Source organism: Nannospalax galili, unplaced genomic scaffold (assembly GCF_000622305.1).
Source record: "Nannospalax galili isolate Female #2095 unplaced genomic scaffold, S.galili_v1.0 scaffold507, whole genome shotgun sequence".
NCBI lineage: Eukaryota > Metazoa > Chordata > Mammalia > Rodentia > Spalacidae > Nannospalax > Nannospalax galili.
Window position 1 is genome coordinate 502185 of NW_008356261.1, and position 22860 is coordinate 525044.

General features: G+C 49.2%; 1 protein-coding gene across 1 annotated transcript; it reads right to left on the reverse strand.

Moving 5' to 3' along the window:
- Positions 1-127: 127 nt before the first annotated feature.
- Positions 128-22671, reverse strand: Ano9 (anoctamin 9). Its single transcript, XM_029556815.1, has 24 exons — positions 22605-22671; positions 14897-14971; positions 14544-14669; positions 14264-14409; positions 13153-13199; positions 13009-13067; positions 12841-12923; positions 12482-12616; positions 12278-12374; positions 12067-12127; positions 11884-11966; positions 11296-11400; positions 11067-11219; positions 10951-10987; positions 10660-10771; positions 3509-3566; positions 3294-3391; positions 3058-3188; positions 2809-2961; positions 1889-2036; positions 1212-1313; positions 1044-1137; positions 815-927; positions 128-724 (listed from the first exon to the last, which is right to left on the reverse strand). The coding sequence occupies exons 1-24, from the start codon at positions 22608-22610 to the stop codon at positions 697-699; spliced, it is 2250 nt and encodes a 749-aa protein (XP_029412675.1). The 5' UTR covers positions 22611-22671; the 3' UTR covers positions 128-696.
- Positions 22672-22860: the final 189 nt, after the last annotated feature.

Genomic DNA, 22860 nt, shown 5'->3' on the forward strand with positions numbered 1-22860 from the left:
GGCAGATGGCCCGAGACTACCGTATTCCAGACCCTCCACACTAGGCCTCCACCTAGCCCAGGGCAGACACAGTCCCTGGAAACCTTGTCTCTATATCATGAGGCTCAGAAATCAACACACACGGGTTTATTTTTATTATAGATCGTTCTACTGACTGTGGGAATCCAGGCCAGTCAAAGGAAAGTCAGAAAGTTGGACTTTGGGTCCCCCGCCAGCTAAGAGGCAGCAGAGCAGGATCTCGGACCTAGATAACCAGACAGGGGCCCAGAAAACTAGGGCTGATTTTCCTGCGTTGGGACTGCATGAGAAGCCAGCACCCTCCAGTTCTATGGGCACTAGGGTCACAGGTCAACTCAGGCCTGTGCCAAGCCTGAACCCTAAGAGAGATGGATCAAGCCCCACAGGCATATCTGTGCTGCTTGCAATTGCCCTGAATATACATGGAACTCTGGTGACCCCCTACATATACAAGAGTCTCCCATGTAATTCATGGGCTCCCTAAAATACCCATATATACCTACATATATACAAGGGGCTCCTACATACACATGGGACAGTTTAGTGTCTCCCACAACACATACCCATACACACAAACACACACACACACACACACCCATGGACAGGGGCGAGCTATAGAGGTGGAGACTCCTAGTCCAGGCTCCTGGTGACCAACATTTCTCCGCTTGATCCAGTTGCCTATACATCTGTGCTGTTGGAAATGTAGCTGCAGAAAAGATGGGGTTAGTATGAATCAGAGGCTCAGCCTGTCCCCAGGCTGAGACCTGCCCTCCCAGCCCAGCAAGACTCTACTTACCGCATTTTCTTCCGAAGTATCTTGTACTTCTCCTCCAATACAGTGTTCTTCACTGACTGGGGCACATCAGGCACAAACCATGCAGCAATGAGCTTGATGCACAAGGCGACGTGCTGGGGGTGACAGCGTGCAGAGGCCCAGCAAAGTTAATGGCTAAGCAGAACCTTTAGGAGTTGGGGGCTGGGGAAGAGAACCACCCTCACTCAGGCCCGCTCACAATTCTGCTCACCTCAAAGAGGATGACAAAGGCCAGCCGGACGGCCAGAATGTACCAGAATTTCTCAGAGAAGTTGTAGTCATGGGCATTTCGGTAGTCCCGGTACCTGGGATAGTGAAGTACTTAAGGTCAGGGGTCAGAAGTTCAGCGAGTATTCATGGGGGAATAGGGGCTCCAAACCTGCACAAGGTCACATTTTCTTGGCCCTCCATTCTGACATGGTCCTGGAAGTCCTTGGTGTAGAAGACAGACAGGCTGTGATTGACATATCCCTGGAGGCAACTGGGTAGAAAGAAGTGTGGGGCTGTCTTGATTTCTCAGGCCCTGAGACCCCTGCTGGGGGCTCACTTGCATCTAGGGGGCTACAGGGATAGGGCACACCCCAGAAGGCCTGCTCCATTTCCCTGCATGAGAAAAGGCCTGCTGTCCAAGGACAAGGCCATGCCTGGGAGGGGATAGGGAGGTTGGGGGCCTTGGTGTTGACACCAGCTGTCTTCCCTACCAGGAGACCCAGTCTGCAGGGGCATTAAGGAGCTAGACACAGCTCTGTTCTACTCTCCCATACTAGAAGTAAGACAAAGGGTCTAACTTTGCAGAGGAGCCAGTCAGGTACTGCCTGCTCAGTATCAACTAGTCCTGGCACCTCCTTCCCAACAAGGGTCCGTCAGCTATTCCTGGTGTCCAGCCAGGTTATGTAGGTCATGTGGGCAGGGCAGGGAGTGGCAAGTACCAGCCTCAGTGCAGCCCCAGATGGCAGTGACAGAACCTAGCTGTTCCCAGGAAAGCAGGTGTGAACTCCAGGAGCTTAACTGTGGCAGAGCCAGTTTCTCAGGAGACTTGACAGTTTGAGGCCTTACTCGACTGTGTTGTTGGTGTTCTTTTGGCATGGGCCATAGTGGTACTTGTAGACCATCCTGGGGATGAACTCAGAGGTAAAGGCAATGACCATCCCATTGGCAATGACTGCCAGCACTCCAATGGTCTCCAACACCTGCAGCCACGTCCCTAAGCCAGAGCAATTGAGTGAGTCGGCCAGCCCTGATCCTCGGTACATCTTCTCACCCCAAAGGCCTGGCTGGTAAAGGAATCTTGCAATATCTCTGTCCATGGCCCTGTTACAGCCATGGGGGCCAAGTTATTCACTAGGAAATCTCCAGTCAAGATAGACATAGTGTGGCCTTGCTGACCTGCATTCCCTTTCTTGGCATAAACAGTGAAGGACTTGGGTATCCCCATCCCCACCTTCTTCCTGGAACTCTTCAGCAAATGTTCACTCTAGACACCACCCAAGTTAGGATCCCTAAACCTGGGCTTAAGACTAGGGTTCTCCCCACCACTTCTCCCCACATTCAGCATCTCAACCCTTGTTCCTCTGATACCCATCTTCCTCACTATGGGCAGTCGTGGTAATTGAAGCCTTGGGCTGTCCGTTCCTGTCCCCAGCCACAGGACCTACCCTCCCATGCTCTCAGACTCCGACTCTTCCACATGGCCCCCATGGAGGCTGCAAGCTCTTCAGCCAGATGCTGGGGGCCCAAGGGAGGGCCCTGTCAAGTGTACCCCAGTCCTGCCTTTTCCTAGGGACTAAGCCTATGAAACTCAGCCCCCATCTCTGGCAGACCAAGGGATTGTCTGTTTGTGGAGTAAGGGGGCTTCAGCTATTACAAGTTGCTTCAACGTGACCTAGCATGAATTGATGGAAAACCCATGATCTGAAGCTGCCCCTCCCAGAGACCTGGCTACCCTCCTTCACAGCACAACATGCAGGGCCCCTGACCGATGTCCTTAGCCTTTCGAGGCACCAAGCGCCGCTGCAGCCGGACCATCTTGATGGCATCCAGGCGTATCTCCACAAGGTTGCTGAAGAGAGCCAGTAGTGGTGCCAGTGGAAAGGCGGCCACAAAGATGGTGGTGAAGCCATACTGGATCACTGCAGAGTGGAAGTGTCACTCTGGGCCCAGGGCAGCCACCTACTGCCCACCCTGCCTACCACCTCATCTGCCCAGTCCACTGGAGCCCCACACACTCATCTCCATGAATTCATCAAACAGACTGAAGGTGGTAACCGGGTTCATGTAGTAGTTACGCTGCCACTCCTGAAGCTCTGGATCTCCAGACCTAGGACCACGCATTGAGTGATATTTATGGGCCAACCACCTGTGAGCACCAAAAGTAAGTGAGACAGACAGAAGGAATATAGGACAATGGGGATAAGCACAGGGAAAGAGGGATAGAGGGGCTGGGGGAGGAGGGTGTGCTCACGGGACCAGGTACTCCATGCAGTTGCTCAGGGTTTGCTTCAGAACCATGATGGTGGCCATCTGGACAAACAGATCCATCATGCAGCCACTGAGATGGCACTGTGGAAAGGTCAGTGGGTGGACGTCAGGAGTGGCCCATGACCAGTGGACAGGGATGGAACTCAAGGGAGGAAAAGAGCTCAGGGACAGGACAATGAAGCCAAAGGACAGACTGACCTCTTCCAGCTTCCACAGGCCAGCCAAGCGTGTGGACTTCCCAGGGTGACCATTGATCCTAGGGAGGAAACCAAGACCTGTGAGGAAGAGTGACAGTACCTTGTCTCTTGTCACCAGGGGAATGCAGAGGGGCAGGGAAGAAATGTCAGGAAGGGAGTGCCCTGAGGCACCCCGCCCTAGGCATGAGCTTGTCTGGGGCTCAAGCTCAGCCTCACACAGGCACTTTCTTAGGCTCAGATACATACAGACAAGGTCTGTAGAGCATGGCCGTGGCCCTCCCCATAGAAACTGCATACAATATCATTTCGTGATGAAAAGTGACTGCTTCAAGTCATTCATGGTGGTTTACTCCTGCAATCCCAGCACTCAGGAGGCTGAAGCAGTGCCGTGTGGTTGAGCCTAGCTTACCTTACAGTGTGATCCCGTCTCAAGAGACAAACAAAAAAAGCCAACTGTAGTGGTACACACCTGTAATTCCAACAGGCCTTTGTAATTACAAAGGCTATCCTTTGCTACATAGCAAATTTGAAGCCAGCCTGAGCCACATGCTTGTCTCAAAACGAGCAAAAACAGCAACAATAATAAAATTATTTGATTTCTGTAACATGATAAAAATTATAAATGGTTCTAAGCTGGTGACATACGCCTGTAGTCCCAGCACTTGGGAGGCAGAGGCAGGCAGATCTCTGTGAGTTCAAGGCCAGCCTGGTCTGCATACTGAGTTCCAGGCCAGCTGGGGCTATAGGGAGATCCTGTTTCAAAAAAGACCACAAAAAAAAAGTATAAACAGTTCTCAGGGCTGGAGAGATGGCTCAGTGGTTAAGAACACTGGTTGTTCTTGCAGAAGACATGGGTTTGAATCCCAGCACCCACGTGAAAAGTGGCAGCTAACAACTGTCCATAACTCCAGTCCCAGGGGATCTGACAGCCTCTTCTGACCTCTGAGGGCATCACATGACACAGGTGCACTTACCTACATGCAGGCAATACACACATACACATAAAATAAAAATAAATTTTTAAAATTTTTTTAAAGTATAAACAGTTCTAAACCATAGGGGTACATGTTCAACATTGAAATCCTGTAAATATTTACATTAAAATTCATGGTAGCCATTATTTAGCATGATGCTGCAATCACTTGCAAATAAGCAAGAGAAATATAAAGTATATAACTGGCATATCAGTCACAGCCAGGCTCGGTAACACACACAACTGTAATTCTAGCACTCAGCGCACTAAGGTTGTTAGATTAAGAGTCCAAGGCCAGGTACTAGAGAGAGAGCTTATCAGTTAAAAGCACTGGCTGCTCTGGCAAAGGACCTAGATTTGATTCCCAGCACCCATATGACAGCTAACAACTGTCAGTAACTCCAGTTCCAAGGGATCTGATGCCCTCTTCAGCCTCTATGAGCATTGTATGAACATGGTGCATTTACACAGACAAAATACTCATACTCATAAAATTAAAAAAAAAAAAAGGTTTCTAAAAAAGAATTAAAAAGAAAAAAGAACCCAAGGCCAGTGAGACAGAAGATGCAGGGCTGGGGGTGGGGACCAGAATGAAATTCACAAGAAATCAGCAGGACCTGTGAAGAAAACAATACCCTGCTGAAGGGCATAAATGAAGACTTGAATAGATAAAACCCATTCTTTTTTAATTTTTTATTTATTATTTTTATTTATGTGTATGAGTGTATTGTTTGCATGTGCGTAAGTGCACCTGTGTCGTGCAATATTCAAGAAAGTTAAAAGAAGGCATTAGAGTCCCCTGGAACTGGAGATAAAGATGGTTGTTAACTACCATGTGGGCGCTGAGAATCGAACCTGGGTCCTCTGCAAGAGCGGCCAGTGCTCTTAACCCCTGAGTCATCTCTCCAGCCCCAAGAAAACCCATTCTTTGTCAAGAGGGCTCAGGTCAGGATTGACCTAGTACAGACAGGTTAACAGTCCCCAAAGACAACCATATCCTGACTCTTAGAGCCTGTGACTTTGGATCCCATCTGACAAAGCAGAGGGTATGGAAGATGTGCATTAGCTGACTGCCATGCAGACCTCCTGAGGTGTCTGGATGTACCTAGTGTAACCACAGGGTCTCTAAGGTGAGTAAAGAGGTAGACTGGAAAATATATCAGACTTTCTGGAAATAAACAGCCCTGTCAACACCTTGATTACATTGGAGGAACCATCTGGGACTCCAGAAAAGACAGTATCATTTGTTACAGTAGCAACAGCTAACTAATACAGTATCCATGCCAAGTCTCTCTAAGATTATGTATAATTTTACTGTGATCTTAAACTAAATTTCACAGAATTTGACAGAATGATTCTGCAGTTTATCTAAAAGAGTAAGCATATAATTAACATTTTAAAAGTTTAGGGAAGGTGGGGGACAGAGGAGGGGTCAACCTTCTTCATTGCCAACTTGTTTTTTCATATCCTAATTTTATAACACTGGGGCTGGAGAGATGGCTCAGAAGTTAAGGGCACTGACTGCTCTTGCAGAGGACCTGGGTTTGTTTCCCAGCACCCACATGGCGGCTACAAACCATCCTTAACTCCAGTTCCAGGGGAATCCAAAGCCCTCTTCTGACCTCCGAGGCACTGCACGACATGGGTGCACTCACATACATGCAGGCACTACACTTGTACACATAAAATAAAAATAATAAGGGGCTGGAGAGATGGCTCAGTGGTTAAGAACACTGGTTGTTCTTGCAGAAGACCCGGGTTCGATTCCCAGCACCTACAAACCGAGGAGGGTGCCAATGGAGAAGGGGGTATAAAGATGATTAAGATGTTTTATATGAAATCATAAAATAACAAATAAAAATTTAAAAATAAATAAAAATAATAATCCTCAGCTCCGAAAAAAAATAATAAAATATTTTTTGAAAAATTTTATAACACTTTGGGAAAGGCTTTCTAAACATCACTCTGCCCAATTCTTCCTCAGCAGAATTGGTCAATGACTGTACACTTGTGGCTACTGAGTTCAAATAAGATATTTAAGCACTCTGAAAAAAAAAGCTTAGGCAAGGAATGGCAAAGGACAACAGGCTGCCTACAGGAAAGCACGGAAACAGGCTTCCTTCCTTATCCTGTAACAGAACAAATTCTTTATGAATCAAAGATTTTGAAACTTAGGGGCCGGAGAGATGGCTCAGCAGTTAAGAACACTGGCTGCTCTTGCACAGGACCCAGGTTTGATTCCCAGCACCCACATCGTGGCTAACAAGCGCCCATAACTCCAATTCCAGGGGATCCGACACCCTCTTCTGACCTCTGAGGGCATTGTGTGACACAGGTACACTTACACAGATGCAGTCAATACACTCATACACATATTTTTTTAATTTTTAAGATTTTGAAACCTTAAACATCTAACGGTTTTTACTAAGAATGGGAAAGAGCTTTGTGAAGATGGTTGAAGACTATAGGAACTACAGAGGAGTAAACTGACAAAGCTTCCACGAAGAGGAAACTTTCCCTCATAGTATAAGCAGCTGGATCTGCCCTCCCTTCACCTCCTATTTCCAAAAGGCCCCACATACAAGAGTCACTGCACACAGCAACTAAGGACCTACACTCAGTAGCCAAATATTAGCTATTGGATGCAACTCTGAGGCAGTTTCTTAACCATTCTGGGTCTTGGTTGTCCCATCTAGAAAATGAAGGCAAGCTACATGTGGTGGCACATGCCTTCAGCACTCAGGAGACAGAGGCCAGTGGATCTCTGCAAGATTGAGACCAGCCTGGTCTACATAGCAAGTTCCAAGCCAGCTGGGGGATCCTGCCTCAAAAAAAAGAACAAAAAAAAAAAAGCTGGGCTAGAGAAATGGCTCAGCAGTTAAGAGCACTGGCAGCTCTTGCAGAAAACCCGAGTTTAATTCCCAGAACCTGCATGGTGGTTAACAATTGTCTATAAGTTCAGTTTCAGGGGATCCAACACTCTCTTCTGACTTCTATGGGCATTGCACAACACTGGTGCACTTACATACATTCAGGCAATATACAATATATTTCAAAATAAAAGAAATAATAAAGGGGCTAGAGAGATGACTCGGTAGTTAAGAACACTGAATGCTCTTACAGAGGACCCAGGTTTGATTCCCAGCACCCACATGGTAGTAACGACCATTTGTAACTCCAGTTTCAGGGGATCCGACGACACCTTCTTCTGACCTCTGAGGGCATTGCACAACATGGGCGCACTTATGCACATGCAGGCGATATACTCATGCATATAAAATAATTAAATATTTTTTAAATAAAATAAAAATTTTGGTCTTTTTGAGACGGTCTCCCTGTAGCCCCAGCTGTCCTGGAACTCACTGTGTAGACCAAGCTGGCCTTGAACTCACAGAAATCCACCTGCCTCTTCCTCCAGAGTGCTGGGATTAAAGGTGTGTGCCACCACGCCTGGCCATAAATAATTTTTTTAAAAAAAACTAAAACAAAAGTAAAATGAGTCCAAGAGCCCATCACATAGGGCTGTTATAGGAATTAAATAAATGTGAGACATTTACCACAGTATGTGTGGTGGAAGCAAGCCATTATTACAGAGACCCTCCCATCTGCCAGGAAAACAGTTCAGTCCTCTGTTCTCAGCTACATAAGTAGATAGCTGCAAATATTCAGAAGCAAAGAAAGACCCATCAGTAAAAGGAATGATGATAAAAACAGAAATGGATCCTCAGGAAATAAGACAATTATGGAATAAGTGAGGCTCAAGTGGGGGAAAAACTAGTTGATCTCATCAAGAAAATACTGAATTCAGGGATAGGGCGCAGCTCAATGGCATAGCAGTTGCCTGGCGTGTGTGAGGCTCTGGGTTTGATCCCCAGCACTGAAGAAAAAAAAAATAGACAAAGTGGGAGATGGAGCAATGGCTCAGCAGTCAAGAGCACTGACTGCTCTTTCAGAGGACCCAGGTTTGGTTCCCAGACCCACATGGTGGCTAACAATCATCTGTAACTCCAGTTCCAGGGCATCCAATGCCTTCTTCTGGCCTCCACGGGCATTGCACGACACAGGTGCACTTACACGCGGGCAATACACTCATACACATAAAATAAAAATTTTAAAAAGTAGGGCTGGAGGTATAACACAGCTGTTAAAGGGTAAAATTAACAACCAAAACATGAAAATAAAATTTTTAATTTAAATATTAAAAAAAAAAAAACATAGCCAGGTGTGGTGGCACACGCCTTTAATCCCAGAGGCAGAGGCAGGTGGATCTCTGTGAGTTTGAGGCGACAGCCTGAGAGAGTGAGTTTGGACCACCTCCATCAAGGTAGCTGCTGGAGCTCATCAGACAGCCAGAGAATGTGGGGTTCTGGCCTCCCTCTGGCCTCCAACTACCAGAGGGCCTGAGAACCCAGGGGTCAGCCTGACAGCCCCAAGATCCTGCCTCCACGTGGTGGTCCTTTTAATAAGATGATGCTATACAGCTGTCCCTTCTTCATGAAATAACTACCATCATCACAACTTCAGCTGAGCCTGATTGCTAAATATAGTCATAATTGGGCTTGTTGACAGTTGTGCTCATTCATTAAAGGAGGGCCAAGCAGGGCCACTGGACCCTCACCTGAGTATCCAGCTACTCTTCCCAGCAACTAGTCCAGACTTGGAAGACAAAAGAAAAAGGAGGAGGGACCCAATAGAGGGATGCTTTTGGAAGCCCTTGTCAAGAAATTCCAATGGACTCTCATATAACATTTGAAAATTGCCCTGTTCTGACTTTTTTCTAGTTCCCTTTCTAGAACTTGTAATGCTAATTACTCTTGCCTCAAATTCTCCTTCACATCTCCCATTCATGATTCAAGGAGTTTCTTCTCTCCTCCTTAGAGACAACAGATTTGCAATTTGGGAGTCTTTTAGATAGACCCACTTAGTACTCCAGTTTCTTCACCCTGCATCCCTGTTCAGCATGGAAGCGTTCAGCATAGAAGAAGCCAGAGCCGTCTGCGTCCCTATTCCCTATTGGCAATTTGGGTAACCCCTTCAGAGGATGGTGTGATAAGAATAGGAGGTAGGAATTGGCTAGGCAGTTAGGGTAAAAAGACCCCAAAGAAATGTAACCAGTTTCTTGGCTAAAAGTCAAAATGTCCTTGGGCCCATTAGCAACATACTCTGTTCCAAGGTCAAAAATGTCAAAAGTATTTGGGAGCTTGTATCCAATCCTTAAAAAAGATTTTAGGGTTACCTCTTCAAAGGGGGGAATGTTGGAGGGGAGGGAGTGGGCATGGATTTGATCAAAATACCTTATATGTGTGTATGAAATTCTCAATAAAGCTTTTATAAAAATTAAAATAATGATAATAAAATAAAAAATAAAAACAATAAACAAAGTGAAAGACATCTTCCCAGAGACAACATGCCAGGAATAGTCTCCAAGGACAGATCAGGTTGAGAAACCCCCCACATCTTTAAACATACAAAGAGATTTGGTGGGGTGCAGGAAGGGAAGGTTCTGGTAGGCAATTTGTAATTAACTGGCAATATTTACATGCCCTATAAAATTCAAGCAAGTACACAAAACAGCAATTATTTTCTTCATAGAAAACAAAAAGTTCCATTCAACACTGAGAAGGCTAGGGGACCCTCATGCAGCTTCTTCATGAAGCTCAGCACCCCCACAAAAAGGTGTGTGGAATAGGGGATACTGGGCAGAGATGTCCCTGGATGCTTCATTGTAAAAGCAGATCTGATCACTGACACAGCAAAACCACATTCACCAGCAATTGTCTGTGTGCAAGTAAACACATACATGCAAGAATAACCACTAGGCTGGGCTGTGACACCTTTGGGGCCTGGTGTCACGTGGAAGTCACTCTATATTGGGTTTCTATGTATTAGGGGCATGAATTACCATTTAAGTTAAAAGAACAGATTTTTTTTTAAAGACAGGCTCTTATGTAGCTTAGCTGACCTCAAACTCGCTCCTGCCGCCACCTACTGAGTACCGTGTTACAGGATTGTGCCACCACATCCAGTTTATGTGGGGCTAAAAGTCAAACTCAGGGCTTCATGAATGCTAAGCCACCACCACCAACTGTTCTACATCCCCAGCCACAAGATCTAACTATTTAAAAGGCAGGAAACCAGCCAAGGGCTGAGGGCCAAGGGAGGAAGGAGTGGGGACTCACCTGCCAAGAATGAAGGCGATGTAGATGAGAGAGGAGAAGTGAGCAAAGAACTGCAGGGTGAAAAACTTGACAGTGAACTTGCTCTCTCTCTCCGAGAAGGTCCTGGGCTTCTCTGGAATGAGACGTAGTCATCCTGTCTCTCCCCAGGCCATTAGGGGATGCCATGGCCTTCACTTCTCAAGTCAAAGGCCCCAGAGGAGCAGGAAGCCCCCAACCCATGTCTGATCAAGCACCAACACCCCCAACCCTAAATCCTCCCAAGTTCCCCAAAAAGGGCCAGCGTCCTCTCACCAAAGTCACAAAGCTTCAGGGCCACACTCTTGTTGACCTGAAGAAAGAAGGCACAGAGTGGGGCTCACCTGTGGACTCAGAGGAGCTCCCTGGAGCCTCCTCTGTCTGAACCCCACCTTGGTCATGATGACGATGGTCAAGTAGTGTACCAGGGCCCCAGTCACCACTACGATCGTGGTCACCTGCTGCTCCAGTAACCTGCTGAAGAGGGCAACAGCCAGCACTCTGTAGACTACCAGCACATGGGCCATGCCAATCATGAAGCAGATCTGGGGAAGGTTGAGGGAGGCATAAGAGCTTGGGACAGCTAGGTTTCCAGCCCCCAACCACAGTTCCCAGCAGTACCATGAACAGGGACAGGACCAGGATGATGGTGCTACGCAGGTAGGAGTGCTGGTGTTGCTGAAGTTCGTAGTCGGGATAGTTAATGAGCTCAAGGGCCATCTCTTCCTAAAGAGGTCATCAGACATGTCTCAGAAATGGAGACACACTTCAGACATGGGAGATGCCTCAAACATGGGGACACACACCTCATACACAGAGCATGCCTCAGAAACGGGGACACACACTTCAGACACAGAACATGCCTCAGACATGGGGACACATACTTTAGATATAGAGCATGCTTCAGACATGGGGACACATACCTCAGGCACAAGACTTGCCTCAGACATGGGACACATGCCTCAGACACAAGACATGCCTCAGACACGGGGACACAAACCAGACACAGGACATGCCTCAGACATGGAGACACATAATTCAGACACAGAGCATGCCTCAGACATGGGGACACATACCTCAGGCACAAGACATGCCTCAGACATGGGATGTGCCTGAGACATGGGACATATGCTTCAGACACAAGGATACAGGTGTGGGCCACATGGGACAATGGGAGCAAGCAGCCTCATGCTGCTGGGCCCTCCTCACCTGGTCCTCATCCCAACCATATAGGTCCCAGTGCAGGACCGCACAGGCACGCTGCCGTTTCCAGAACTCCAGAAAAACTGTGGCTGCAGTGAGTAGAGGGAGGTGTCACAGCACACCCTGGGTGACTGGGGTGGCCACAGAGCTGTCCCTAAGACCCTCCAGGAAGAGTCAGCAGCAACTCACCCCACAGAGCCATGAGGATGGCAAACACCACAGTGCCGTCGTTGTCAAAGAGGTGGGTGAGCTGGGGAGGGGAGAAGGACTTCATACTGGGTCGTCCCCTGCTGGGGAGGAAGGGCCCAGCTCTTGAGGGCACTCAGGTTTCCCCACCTCTAGATGGACAGACTGTGCCAGCCCTCGTGCAGGCCCTGGATGGACCCCAGTGGCGTCAAACCTTTGCAAAAGTGCACATCTCTGAAAGCCGCTGGTAGCGGTGGCTGTTGTCACCAAGTGGGCACATGAAGATGTCACTGGCATTGCAGATCTCTTTGCTAGGAATGTAGAGTTGAGGCTGGCAATTTCAGCTGTAGGGCCCACCCAGTCTCCAACCTCTATCCCTGGCCCACAACGAAGCCCAAGACCTCATGGCCCAACCTACCTGATCAGGCTGGCTTCAAACAGGGCAAAGCCACTCAGAAAGACGATGAGGCCTACCAGAGCAGCAGGTACCAGCATGCAGGTGTACCAGCCAAGCCAAGTGAAGTACAGTGCCACCTTTTCACCAAAGTAGTCCCTGTGGGCAAGCTGCCCCATCAGGGTCACCCTCTCCAAGGAATCCAGTGCAGCCCCAGTGTTTGGTGGTGTGTAGACATTATGTGGAGAGGGGAGGAGGGAGGGTGCTGCTAGTATCAGTTTGAGTAGGAACCACATCTTTCAGGGTTTGCTGGGTCACACGTTATCTGTTTTGGGCACAGATGTGTCTATGGCCCACAAGTGAGCTGCTTGGTACAATATTACCTGATGGCATCAGTCGGCTGTTTCTGGAACATTTTTCCCCACTGGGCCCATTGTTCCTTCAGGTATTTCTCACCCTGTCCACCCTGGGATACAGACAGTGAGAGCTCAGCTTCCTGCCTCAGGTTCCCGCCCTCAGGCCCATTCTGAACTGGTCCATCCCTCCCTCACCTTGTGCAGAGGAAACATGGTCTCAAAGACCCCATCCTTTACCAGCTTCTCAAAGGTGTCTGGGGATCACAGGGAGCCTCAGTCAGAGAACAGCGGAGGACAGGAGAATCCAGCTCACAGAGCCACCTGCCCATCCATGCTTACCATCAGCTTTCATCTTGCTGTTCACAACAAAATTCACAATTCGGATTCTGAAACCCAAGAACCTAAGGGTCAAGACAGTCCCATGATAGCCCGGTGGGCCCAGTCCCCTAAGGCCCTGTGCTGTCCTAGAAGAGGTACTAGCCCACCAATGCTGATTAGAATCCAGAGTCAGTCCACAAATCCCCCTGAAAGCCACCTCATGTCAGTCCTGTCTGGTCTCCAGGAGTCCTGTCCCCTACTCTCAGGCCTGCACTTCCCTCCCAGGTGACCTCACCTCTGATTACACTCCATCCATCTCAGCACATGCTGAAAGTTATTAACATACACAAATCCTCTTTACATGCCTATGAGTCATTTTGCTTGTTTGGAAACTGAAGCATGAAGATTAGGGTAACTTACCCAAGGCCACACAGTACAGAGCCATCCTCAGGCTCATCCTGAGAGTGCCTGAGACACAGCCACCATCTACCAAGTGCCTGTTCCTCTTGGCCCCCATCAAGGTGCCTCTATTCTTCTGACTTTCCCTCATTCATCCCCAATACCAACAAATTCTGTGTTCACAGGATTCTGTTGCCTAGTGACCAAACTCCAAGACTGCCTTTGCCAGAGTCCACTAGCCTCAGCTAACTCTGCCTGGAGCTAGGCAAGTGATGGGGAAGGACCAGGGAAGGGCGAGTGAGTGGTCTTGTAGTAGCAGGTACTGGGCACACGGAGGACCCTCCATGCCATACCTCTCAGTCTGGGTGCCTGGGAAGTGAGGGGATTTTGAGTCGGTTAGGAAAAGGTTTATGGGGATAACTCCCTCAGAGTCCAGGGGGGACGGCCGCCTACTCCATTGGCTGACTGTTCCTGTTTCTCCAGGAAAACAATCGTAAGGAGCTCTCACATGGCAAGAAGTGAGCTGTCATTATCCCCATCACAGAATGGAAACTGACGCACAGAGCCCTACTCAAAAAGGGGGGTCTGATCCCCTGATCTACCCTGAGACTCTGTAGAGCTGTATTGTTCTGCCTCAGATAGCGCCTTCGGGTTAGCGCCAAAGGATGTGTCCCTTGTTTGGCCTAGATATGGAGTGAGGGTCCTCTTGGATTGGCTCTGGAAACAGACTCACCTCGTGGTAACTGGGATATGAGTTGAGCCTGGCCCCTTGGCTTGGGGGCCAGGATCATCAGGCTCCATGAGGAGAGTGTGGTACAGTTCAAAGATCCTACTGTCAGCTCGGATCCCAAAGAACACCTTCTTCTGATCTTTCATCATCTGGGGAGCCACAGGGGACCATCTCATACACAGCCAATGGCCTGTTCCCTGCTTCCAGGGTACAGACCATGTTACCCCCACCCTATACATGACTCTCTGGCCCAAGACCTGGCTCCTGATGTACACCAGCTCACCTTGAAGTGGAAGCCCTTACTCTCTAGTTTCCTTAGGAACTGCCGTTGCCGCTGAACCTGATCCTCTCTTTGCTGGGTCTGAAGATCGGCTACCAGGACACAGTCCCACGGCCCATAGGTCTCAGGCTAGAGGAAGGAGGTATGGGATAGAAATAGGACACAGGACACAGGACACAGGATGGGAGATGGTGTAGGGTGGGAATCCAGTGCAGGACACAGAATGGGGGAAGGTATAGGGTGGGAACTCAGGGCAGGACATGGGATAAGAGGAGGTATCAGAAGGGCAAAGCACAGGACAAGCAGAGCAAGGGGGCTGGGGTGGAGTCAGGCTTGGGAGGTCTGCCCAGACCCACCACACAAGTGCCCATCTCCATCAGTGGAAAGTTGTCCCCTTCTGACTCCACCAGGATGTGGAGGCTCTCTTCACCCTAGGAAGCAGAGAGAAAAGGGGAGATGGCAGAGGACATGTCAGCCCCTCACGGGCTCTTCCTGCAACCTGAGAAAGTTCTTTGATATCCAAAGGGGCAAGCTACACCTCCCCGACTCCAAGTTGGGGACTGGATTTCCAGAAACTAGTCCACAAATAGGTGGTTCTGGGTACAGATAAGGCTAAGGATGGCAGTGAGTAGCAGAGGATGACAGATGTAACACATCCAGAAGTTTGTGTGGAAAACTAAGGAGCCCCCGGAGGGCTGTAAGGAAAGACAGATAGCCCTATTTCTATAGTGGCAGACAGACAATGGCTTACAGAGAGGTTACTGAAGGGACTCCCAGTGAGCAGTTGATAGGTGAAGAGATGCAACCTCAAGACAGAGAGGGCCAGGATGTACCAGCTGCATACTTTTTTAAAGAGTCTGAAGATCCCAAAGCCCAGGGATGCCAGAGATGCACTTGTGCACTGCTGGTGGTCCGTATGAACTTGGGGAACATTTTGTACTGGGTTTAAATCAGGAAGTGCTGACCCTGTGGCCTGGCCTTAGAAGGGCTTAGAACAGGCACATCTCCCACTGCTGGGAGTCAAAAGTGGAGTCTGAAGGACTTGGGATTTTCCAACTTGTTTCCCACTGGGCCACAGTGAAGATCCCAGATCTTCCAAGTGAAGGGCGTATGTCACTCCCCCTGTGGGCTACATTCAGTGTCTAGAGAAAACTATGGGATGAAAAAAAAGTGGGCACCAACACTACTCCCAATTCCTGTGAGGAGGGCTATGGTTACTTCATTGGGCACCTGATGCCCAACAGGATATGCAGATGGGCCACAGTCCTGCTCCCTGAAGCCTATCATCCATCCCACCATGAAAAGAACTCAGACACGTTCTGGGGGATATGTGCAGGCTATCCAGAAGTCAGGTCACTAGAACAGAAGGTTCCTAAGAGGGGCTAAGAAGACGGTAGTTAAAAGCTACACAGGATACTGAGTGATCCGACCAGGAAAAGGACATGGGTCTGTGGCTAGAAGTGCTGAGCAGCAGAGCATCTTCCCGAGCTGTGGCCAAGGAGCTAGCGGAGGACTTCAGGACACCAAATGACCTTCCAGCTCTGTTGCAAACCTAAATCTCAAACAAGCTTGTCTTTAAGAAAACAAGCCTCAAGGGGCGGGGTGGCAGGCAGGTGGGAGGCAGAGACAGGTGGATCTCTGTGAAATTAGTCCAGCCTGGTCTACATAGGCTAGCTGGAGCCACAGGGAAAGAAAGAAGGAAGGAAGGAAGGAAGGAAGGAAGGAAGGAAGGAAGGAACCTCAAGCCAGGTGTGGTGTCACAAGCCTTCACCTTTAATCCCCCCACTTGGGAGGCAGAGGCAGGCAGATCTTGTTAAATTCCAGACCAGCCAAGGCTGCATAGTAAGACCCTTCTTCGAAAAAAAAAAAAAAAAGCCTCAAAAGTCTACTTCTGGCATCGCACACCTTTTCTCCCCTTTCTTCACTTTTTTTCTTTCTTTTTCTTTTTGGACAGTGTCTCACCATGGAGCCTTAGCTGGTCTTGAATTTACCATGTAGAATAGGCTGGAAATCTTCCTGACTCTGTCTCCCTAGTACTGGGATTAAAGGTAAGTACTACCACACCTGGTGACTTTATAAAGTGAAAATCAACTTTAAAAAGTAAAAGAGTGCTTTCTTTTTACTTTTTATCTGTGTGTGTGTGTGTGTCTTTTTTTTTTTTTTTTTTTTGGTCCTTTTCCTGGAACTCACTATGTAGACCAGGCTGGCCTTGAACTCACAGAGATCTGCCTGCCTCTGTCTCCCAAGTGCTGGGATTAAAGGCGTGCACCACCACACCCAGCTTTGTGTGTGTGTCTTTTTGAGACAGGGTCTCCCTGTAGCTCCAGCTGTCCTGGAACTCCCTGTGTAGACCAGGCTGGCCTTGAACTCACAGAGATCTGCCTGCCTCTGCCTCCCAAGTGCTGGGATTAAAGGCATGTGCCACCAGACCCGGCTATTTTTTTATCTTGTTTTTTTTAATTTTTTAATTTTTTAAAATTTTATATATATGTGGAAGTACACTCGTGTGTATAATGCCTGCAGAGGCCAGAAGAGGGCGTTGAATTCCCCTGGAACTGAAATTATGGAGGATTCTTAGTAATCATGTGGGAGCTCCTGTTTTCTTGGGTTTTGGTTTGGTTTTTTTTAGATATTCTTTTTCTTTTTTTTTTCTTTTTTTTCTTTTTTTTAGTCTTTATTGAGACAGGGTCTCCCTGTAGCCCCAGCTGGCCTGGAACTCCCTAACTCCGTATGTAAAACAGGCTGGCCTTGAACTCACAGAGATATGCCTGCCTCTGCCCTGTGGTGGGATTAAAGGCACCATGTCCAGCTTCAAATTTTTTAAATTCATTTTATGTGTATGAGTGTCTTGCCTCCCTGTATGTAAGTGCATCCATGTCATGCAATGCCAGCGGGGGCCAGAAGAGGGCATTGGATTCCCCCAGAACTGGAATTATAAATGGTTAACCACCATGTGGGTGCTGAGTAACAAACACAGCCAGTGCTCTTAACCACAGTTTGTGTGTGTGTGTGTGTGTGTATGTGTGTGTGTGTGTGTGTGTGTGTGTGTGTGTGTGTGTGTGTGTGCGTCAAGATGAGTGTATGTGCAACATGTGCATGCAGGAGCTCTTAGAGGCCAGAAGAGGTTGTTGGAGCCTCTGGAACTGGAGTTACAGATGAATGTGAACTGCCATATGGATGATGGGAACTGAACCCAAGCCCTTTGCAAAAGTGGTGGTGCACGCCTTTAATCCCAGCACTCAGGAGGCAGAGGCAGGCAGATCTGTGTAAGTTCAAGGCCAGCCTGGTCTACATAGTGAGTTCCAGGTCAGCTGGGGCTATCGAGAGACCCTGTCTCAAAAAGACCAAAAGCTAAAAAATTTTAAAAAGTAGCCAGTGCTCTTAACTGCTAGGTCATCTCTCTAGCTGTTTGAATTTTTGAGACAGAGCCTCACGTAGGCCAGGCTGGCTTCAAACTAGCAAGGTGGGGGAAGATGAAGTTGAGTTTCTGATCCTCCTGCCTCCATCACCTAAGTACTGGGTTACAAACATGGGACACTATACTTGCTGTAGTTTTTGTTTGATTTTTGGGGTTTTGTTTGTTTTTTAAATAAGGTCTCAATATGGAGCCCAAGCTGCCCTTGAATTTGCCATCCTCCTGACTCAGCTTCCAAGTGTCAGGATGCAGCACCAACCCAAGTCAAGCTGTGTAATTTTAGGAATACCCACAGATGGGATAAAACTGCACCACGAAGGGAGGGGAACAGAGAAAGGGCAGTGGGTACTGTGGTCTCTGTCTCCATTGGAGCTGGGGACTGGGTTCTTAGGGTTTCATTTACTCTCAGCAAACAAGGTGCCTGAGGGCTGAAGCAAAGAGCCAGTAGGGCCTTCGTTCTTGGGGGTGAAGGCTATACAGGAAGCAGGGAGGGAGGGGTAGGGAGGAGTGGGTTGCCAGGCATGTTGGGACAGGTTGAGCTTTTCCAAACCTCAACCTGGAAGGGTCATGTGAGGGACTGAGTAGGCAAACTGGCTCAGGAGATAGTGCAGATGCTGGAGGTGGATACAATGTATGGTATGTTCCCTGGCCTAGCACACACAGGTAACAGCCGGAGCCCATGTTTTGGCTAGCAACACAGGGGTGGATGGACAGAGTGACAGGAACCTTATAGCACCAGAGTCCTAGGGGTAGGTACACTGGGGACTGTGTGTTTCCAGGCACCTGTAGCCAAGTAAAGCTGTTTCTCTGTCTGGTCAGCAGGTTGGGATGCTGCCCTCATCCCCCACATGGCCCACTGGTCTTGAGTCTTGCTTAGCCTGTCATTAGCTCCCAGCCCTCATCCTCAGTAGCACCTACCTCTCTCCCTGCACTATACACACACCCCTGAAGTTACCCCATTGCCGGGCCTAGCCTGCTTCCCCCACTTCATACAACTATAATCCCGCCCCTTCCCAAACACATCCCTGCCACCTCCTCCGGAGAGTCACACTAGACTGCTCCAGCAGGTCAGCCCAAGGGATGCCAGACAAAATACAGGCCACCCAGTCATGTAGGAATTTCAGATAGATAAACAGGCTTGTTGGGCATGGCATTCCAGCACATGAAAGGGAGATGCAGGAAGATTGCTGTAAGTTTGTGGCCAACCTGGTCTACATAGCACGTTCCAGCCCATCTTGGCTATAGAACAAGACTTTGTCTCAAAGCAAAACAACACAATGGACGGTTTTGATTATTTTAGTTTTTGTTTTTTAGCACTGAGCAATCTGCTTGGCTGGAGGTAAGGACAGGTTCATGAGCTGGACCCACCATGAAGGCCCCAAGGGTAACACTGAGAGGCCCATGGGTATCACCACCCATGGGGGATCCACAAAAGGTGTCTCTGGAGGACAGCTGGACAGCCTGACCCTGAAGGCTGGGCACTGTGGCTGTGGCTGTGCTGGTGAGCCCAGCATGCATGAGCACAGAGCCTTGTGACTGGGACCACCTTGCTGTAGGCTGGGAGTAACTAGACTAGGGCCAGCCAGTGTACCTGAAGTGTCCAAGCCCCCTGGGTCCCCATCCATCAGGCTCTACCTTTAGAAAGCCGTGTGACCTCCCAAAACTCCAGGGTACCTAGGGTAAGGGTAGGGCTGTCCCCATACACTGAGCTGGAGCTCTGGAGCTTCAGCCCCAACCTTGTCATGTGCAACCAGACTGGGGTTCAAGATCAGGCAGACACCAGCCCTGTTTCTAATGTGGCCAGCCCTCTCAGAGCCTCAATTTTCTGACCTATAAAATGGGATGGCACCACCTCTGCCTCGAATAATCAGTCTAACAATATGCCCAGGAGGGAAGAGAATGAAGGAAATCACATGCTCAGCTACTAGAGTTCCTGTCACCTTCCCTGGTCCTTCCCACCTCAACCCTACAGGCCGTGCATGGTGGCCAGGGCCCAGAATTTGGCTGCAGCCCCTAGTACTCCATTGTGGACGAGACCACCCCCGACTCCAACTGGGTGAGACACACGGCACCCAAGAAATCCTCCTTCTAATGATCAGAAACACAGAGAACAAGAGCTGGGTGGGCCTGCTCCTGGCTCTACACCTCCCATCCATCCTCTAGTCAGTGGAGACAGTTATGCATCCAGCTGTCATCCAGCTCCAAGCCAGGCCTGACCTGTGGGCTACACAGTGCACACATATGGCTACATCCCATCAGCACATGGAAGGCATGTAGACCGTGTTCCTCCATCATGCCTGGCCCACCTTATCCTAAGATCACCTCTACTTCCCTGGCCCAGTGCTCTGGGCCCTTGAACACTATTCAGTTTCACAGTTCACAGGGGGACCCTCCTGCCCCACCACAGTGTGCAACACAGAGGCCACCCTTGTGGCCCAAGGCTCAGCCTACTCTAGCCCACTGCCTTCTGGTCACCTTCTCTGCCTCCTCAGAACTTGTGAAGCCTCTGTCTCTCACCCCATCTCTTTCTGCAGCCATCTGTCACCAACTGTCACACACCAATCCATCCTTTCCTGTACCTGCCCAACTACTCATGCGCAGACATGGAACAAGCAGCTCATTCTGTGCTGTCCTAGAAGGTGGTGCATGATGTGGGTAAACAAGGACACTGGAGAAGTGAGCATCTACTTGGTAGGGGAGGTGGCCCCAATCTTGACCTCATGTGGCCAAAGACTGGCAGGAGGGTAAAAAAGTAAAGGCAGCATTTCTGAGAAAGAGAACGCATGTGGGCCGCCCTGAGAGGCAGGCTGCAATTGCTGGGGTTTTTTTAATCCAGTCCTCAGCACCTGTAGAGATTCAATCCTTACCACCTCAGAGGACTCAGCAATGATTGCTCTCAATAACTCAGTCCTGGGGGGTGGAGAGATGGCTCAGTGGTTAAGAGCACTGACTGCTTTTGCAGAGGACCCAGGTTTGATTCCTAGCACCCACATGGTGGCTACGAACCATCCTTAACTCCAGTTTCAGGGGAATCCAACGCCCTTTTCTGACCTCTGAGGCATTGCATGACACAGGTGCACTCACATACATGCAGGCAACATGCTCATACACATAAAATAAAAATAATAAATATTAAAAAAAGAATAACTCAGTCCTGGGCCAGAGAGATGGCTCAGCAGGTAAAGGTACCTGCTATCAAGTCTTAAGACCTATGTTTTATCCCCAGGATCCTCATGGTAGAAGAAGAAAACCAACTCCTGAGACTTGTTCTCAGACCTCCACATGAGTGACATGGCAAGCATGTGCCTGCACCCACAAATAGACACACACACACACACACACACACACACACACACACACACGCAAATAATTTTTTTTTTAATTAAAAAGAGGCCTGGCGTGGTGACTCACACCTTTAATCCTAGCACTCTGGAGGCAGAAGCAAGCAAATCTCTGTACGTTCAAGGCCAGTCTGGTCTACACAGCAAGGTTCAAGCCAGTCAAGTCTGTATAATGAGACCCTATTTCAAAAACACTAAAATAAAAGTTCATTTAAAAATAAAAAGAACTCAGTCCTCAGCTCCTCCAGGAACTTGGTAGTTATTACTCCTGGTGTCTCAGTCCTCAGCACTCAGCTTTGAAAAAGTATAAAAGGGAAAAAGGGAGCCGTAAGATGAAAACAGAGGTGGGAAGATGCCAGCTCAAGGAAGGTTTCTGGGGCAGCTGGGGAGCTTGAACTTCAACAAAGGCAATGGGGAGCCATAGAGAGAATCTGAGCAGTGGAGGGCAGGCTTAACCCCAACGAGGATTTGGGACTACCAAGTCCTCTGAGTTCCTAGGGGCTACTGCTCTTCCTCTCTACCAGCAACTTGGGGCTGGCACAGGAAAGAGACTGGCCAGGAGATCCTGGGGCTGGGCTATGACTTGTCCATGTGCCAGCCTGAGAACCCAGCCACCAAAGCTGGGTCTGGAAGAGCCAGGAAGAGGAACGGGCAAAAGTGGAGGGAACAGCCACCCACATAGCCCAGCCTGGAGGCCTGGGACTGAGAGGGAGGTTGGTTTCACTCTCAACCTCGCCCTTGCCTCCTCTCCGGGGATGCCAGTGCCGGTCCCTGCCCCAGGTCACCTCTTGGTTGACTAAAGGAGAAACAAACGATGTTATCCAAAAAGCACCCACCTCCTGTATCTCGCCTCCTGCTCTGCACCCCAGGCTCTGAGTCCAACATTGCAGCTGCCTTCTGCCTAGAGCAGGACCCAGGGAACAGTGGCCCTCAGGCCTCCCAGGGCAGCCTACCCCGATGCCCACAGACGTTTATGTTTGTGTGGGTACCTCTCCCACAGTGCCAGCTGCAAGTCTAGGGGTTCCACCACAGCACCTCTGTCCTCACCTGCACAGAGGACTCTGGTAGAGAAGACCTAAGTCACACACTCACAAGAACCCAGATCTGGGATTCCCAGAATCCCAGGTTAGGGTTGGGAAGTGGTTTCATGGGTCATACCTCACCCCTAGCCTGCCCCATCAGTCATGATCCAAACTATAGCTACACTCTCCCTGGCCAGCAGGCTGGCAGGAACAGCCACCAGGCCTTCCAGGGAAGAGTGGCAGCTGCAGGGGCTGCAGGCATGCGACCATGGAGCCCCAGGCTCACCTTCATGCTGGCAGCTGCACTGGTCCCTGAGTCAACGTGGGGCTCTAGATGCCGGTGCTGGGGGGTGTGAGAGTGGCTGCCAGGCTGCCAGCTCTGTTACTTGACTTCCGTGTAGGACTAGCTCCTCCCTCTCCTCTAGCTAGCCCAGGTGTACTAGGGAGGAGCTAGCATCAGGCCCGCCAAGACAACCCCTTTCAGTAGCCAGCAACCCCAACACCTTCCTTCAGGGGTAACAGTGGGGCAGAGGGCAGAGGGA

Bases quoted from the DNA above. Each gene is read 5' to 3' on its own strand.
- Ano9 (XM_029556815.1), bottom strand. The intron at 11,401-11,883 runs GTGAGGAGGGCC...TGACCTCTTTAG, and splicing joins ATGGTTGGGATGAGGACCAG to GAAGAGATGGCCCTTGAGCT. The intron at 2,037-2,808 runs GTCAGGGGCCCT...GCTCTGGCTTAG, and splicing joins TCGAAAGGCTAAGGACATCG to GGACGTGGCTGCAGGTGTTG.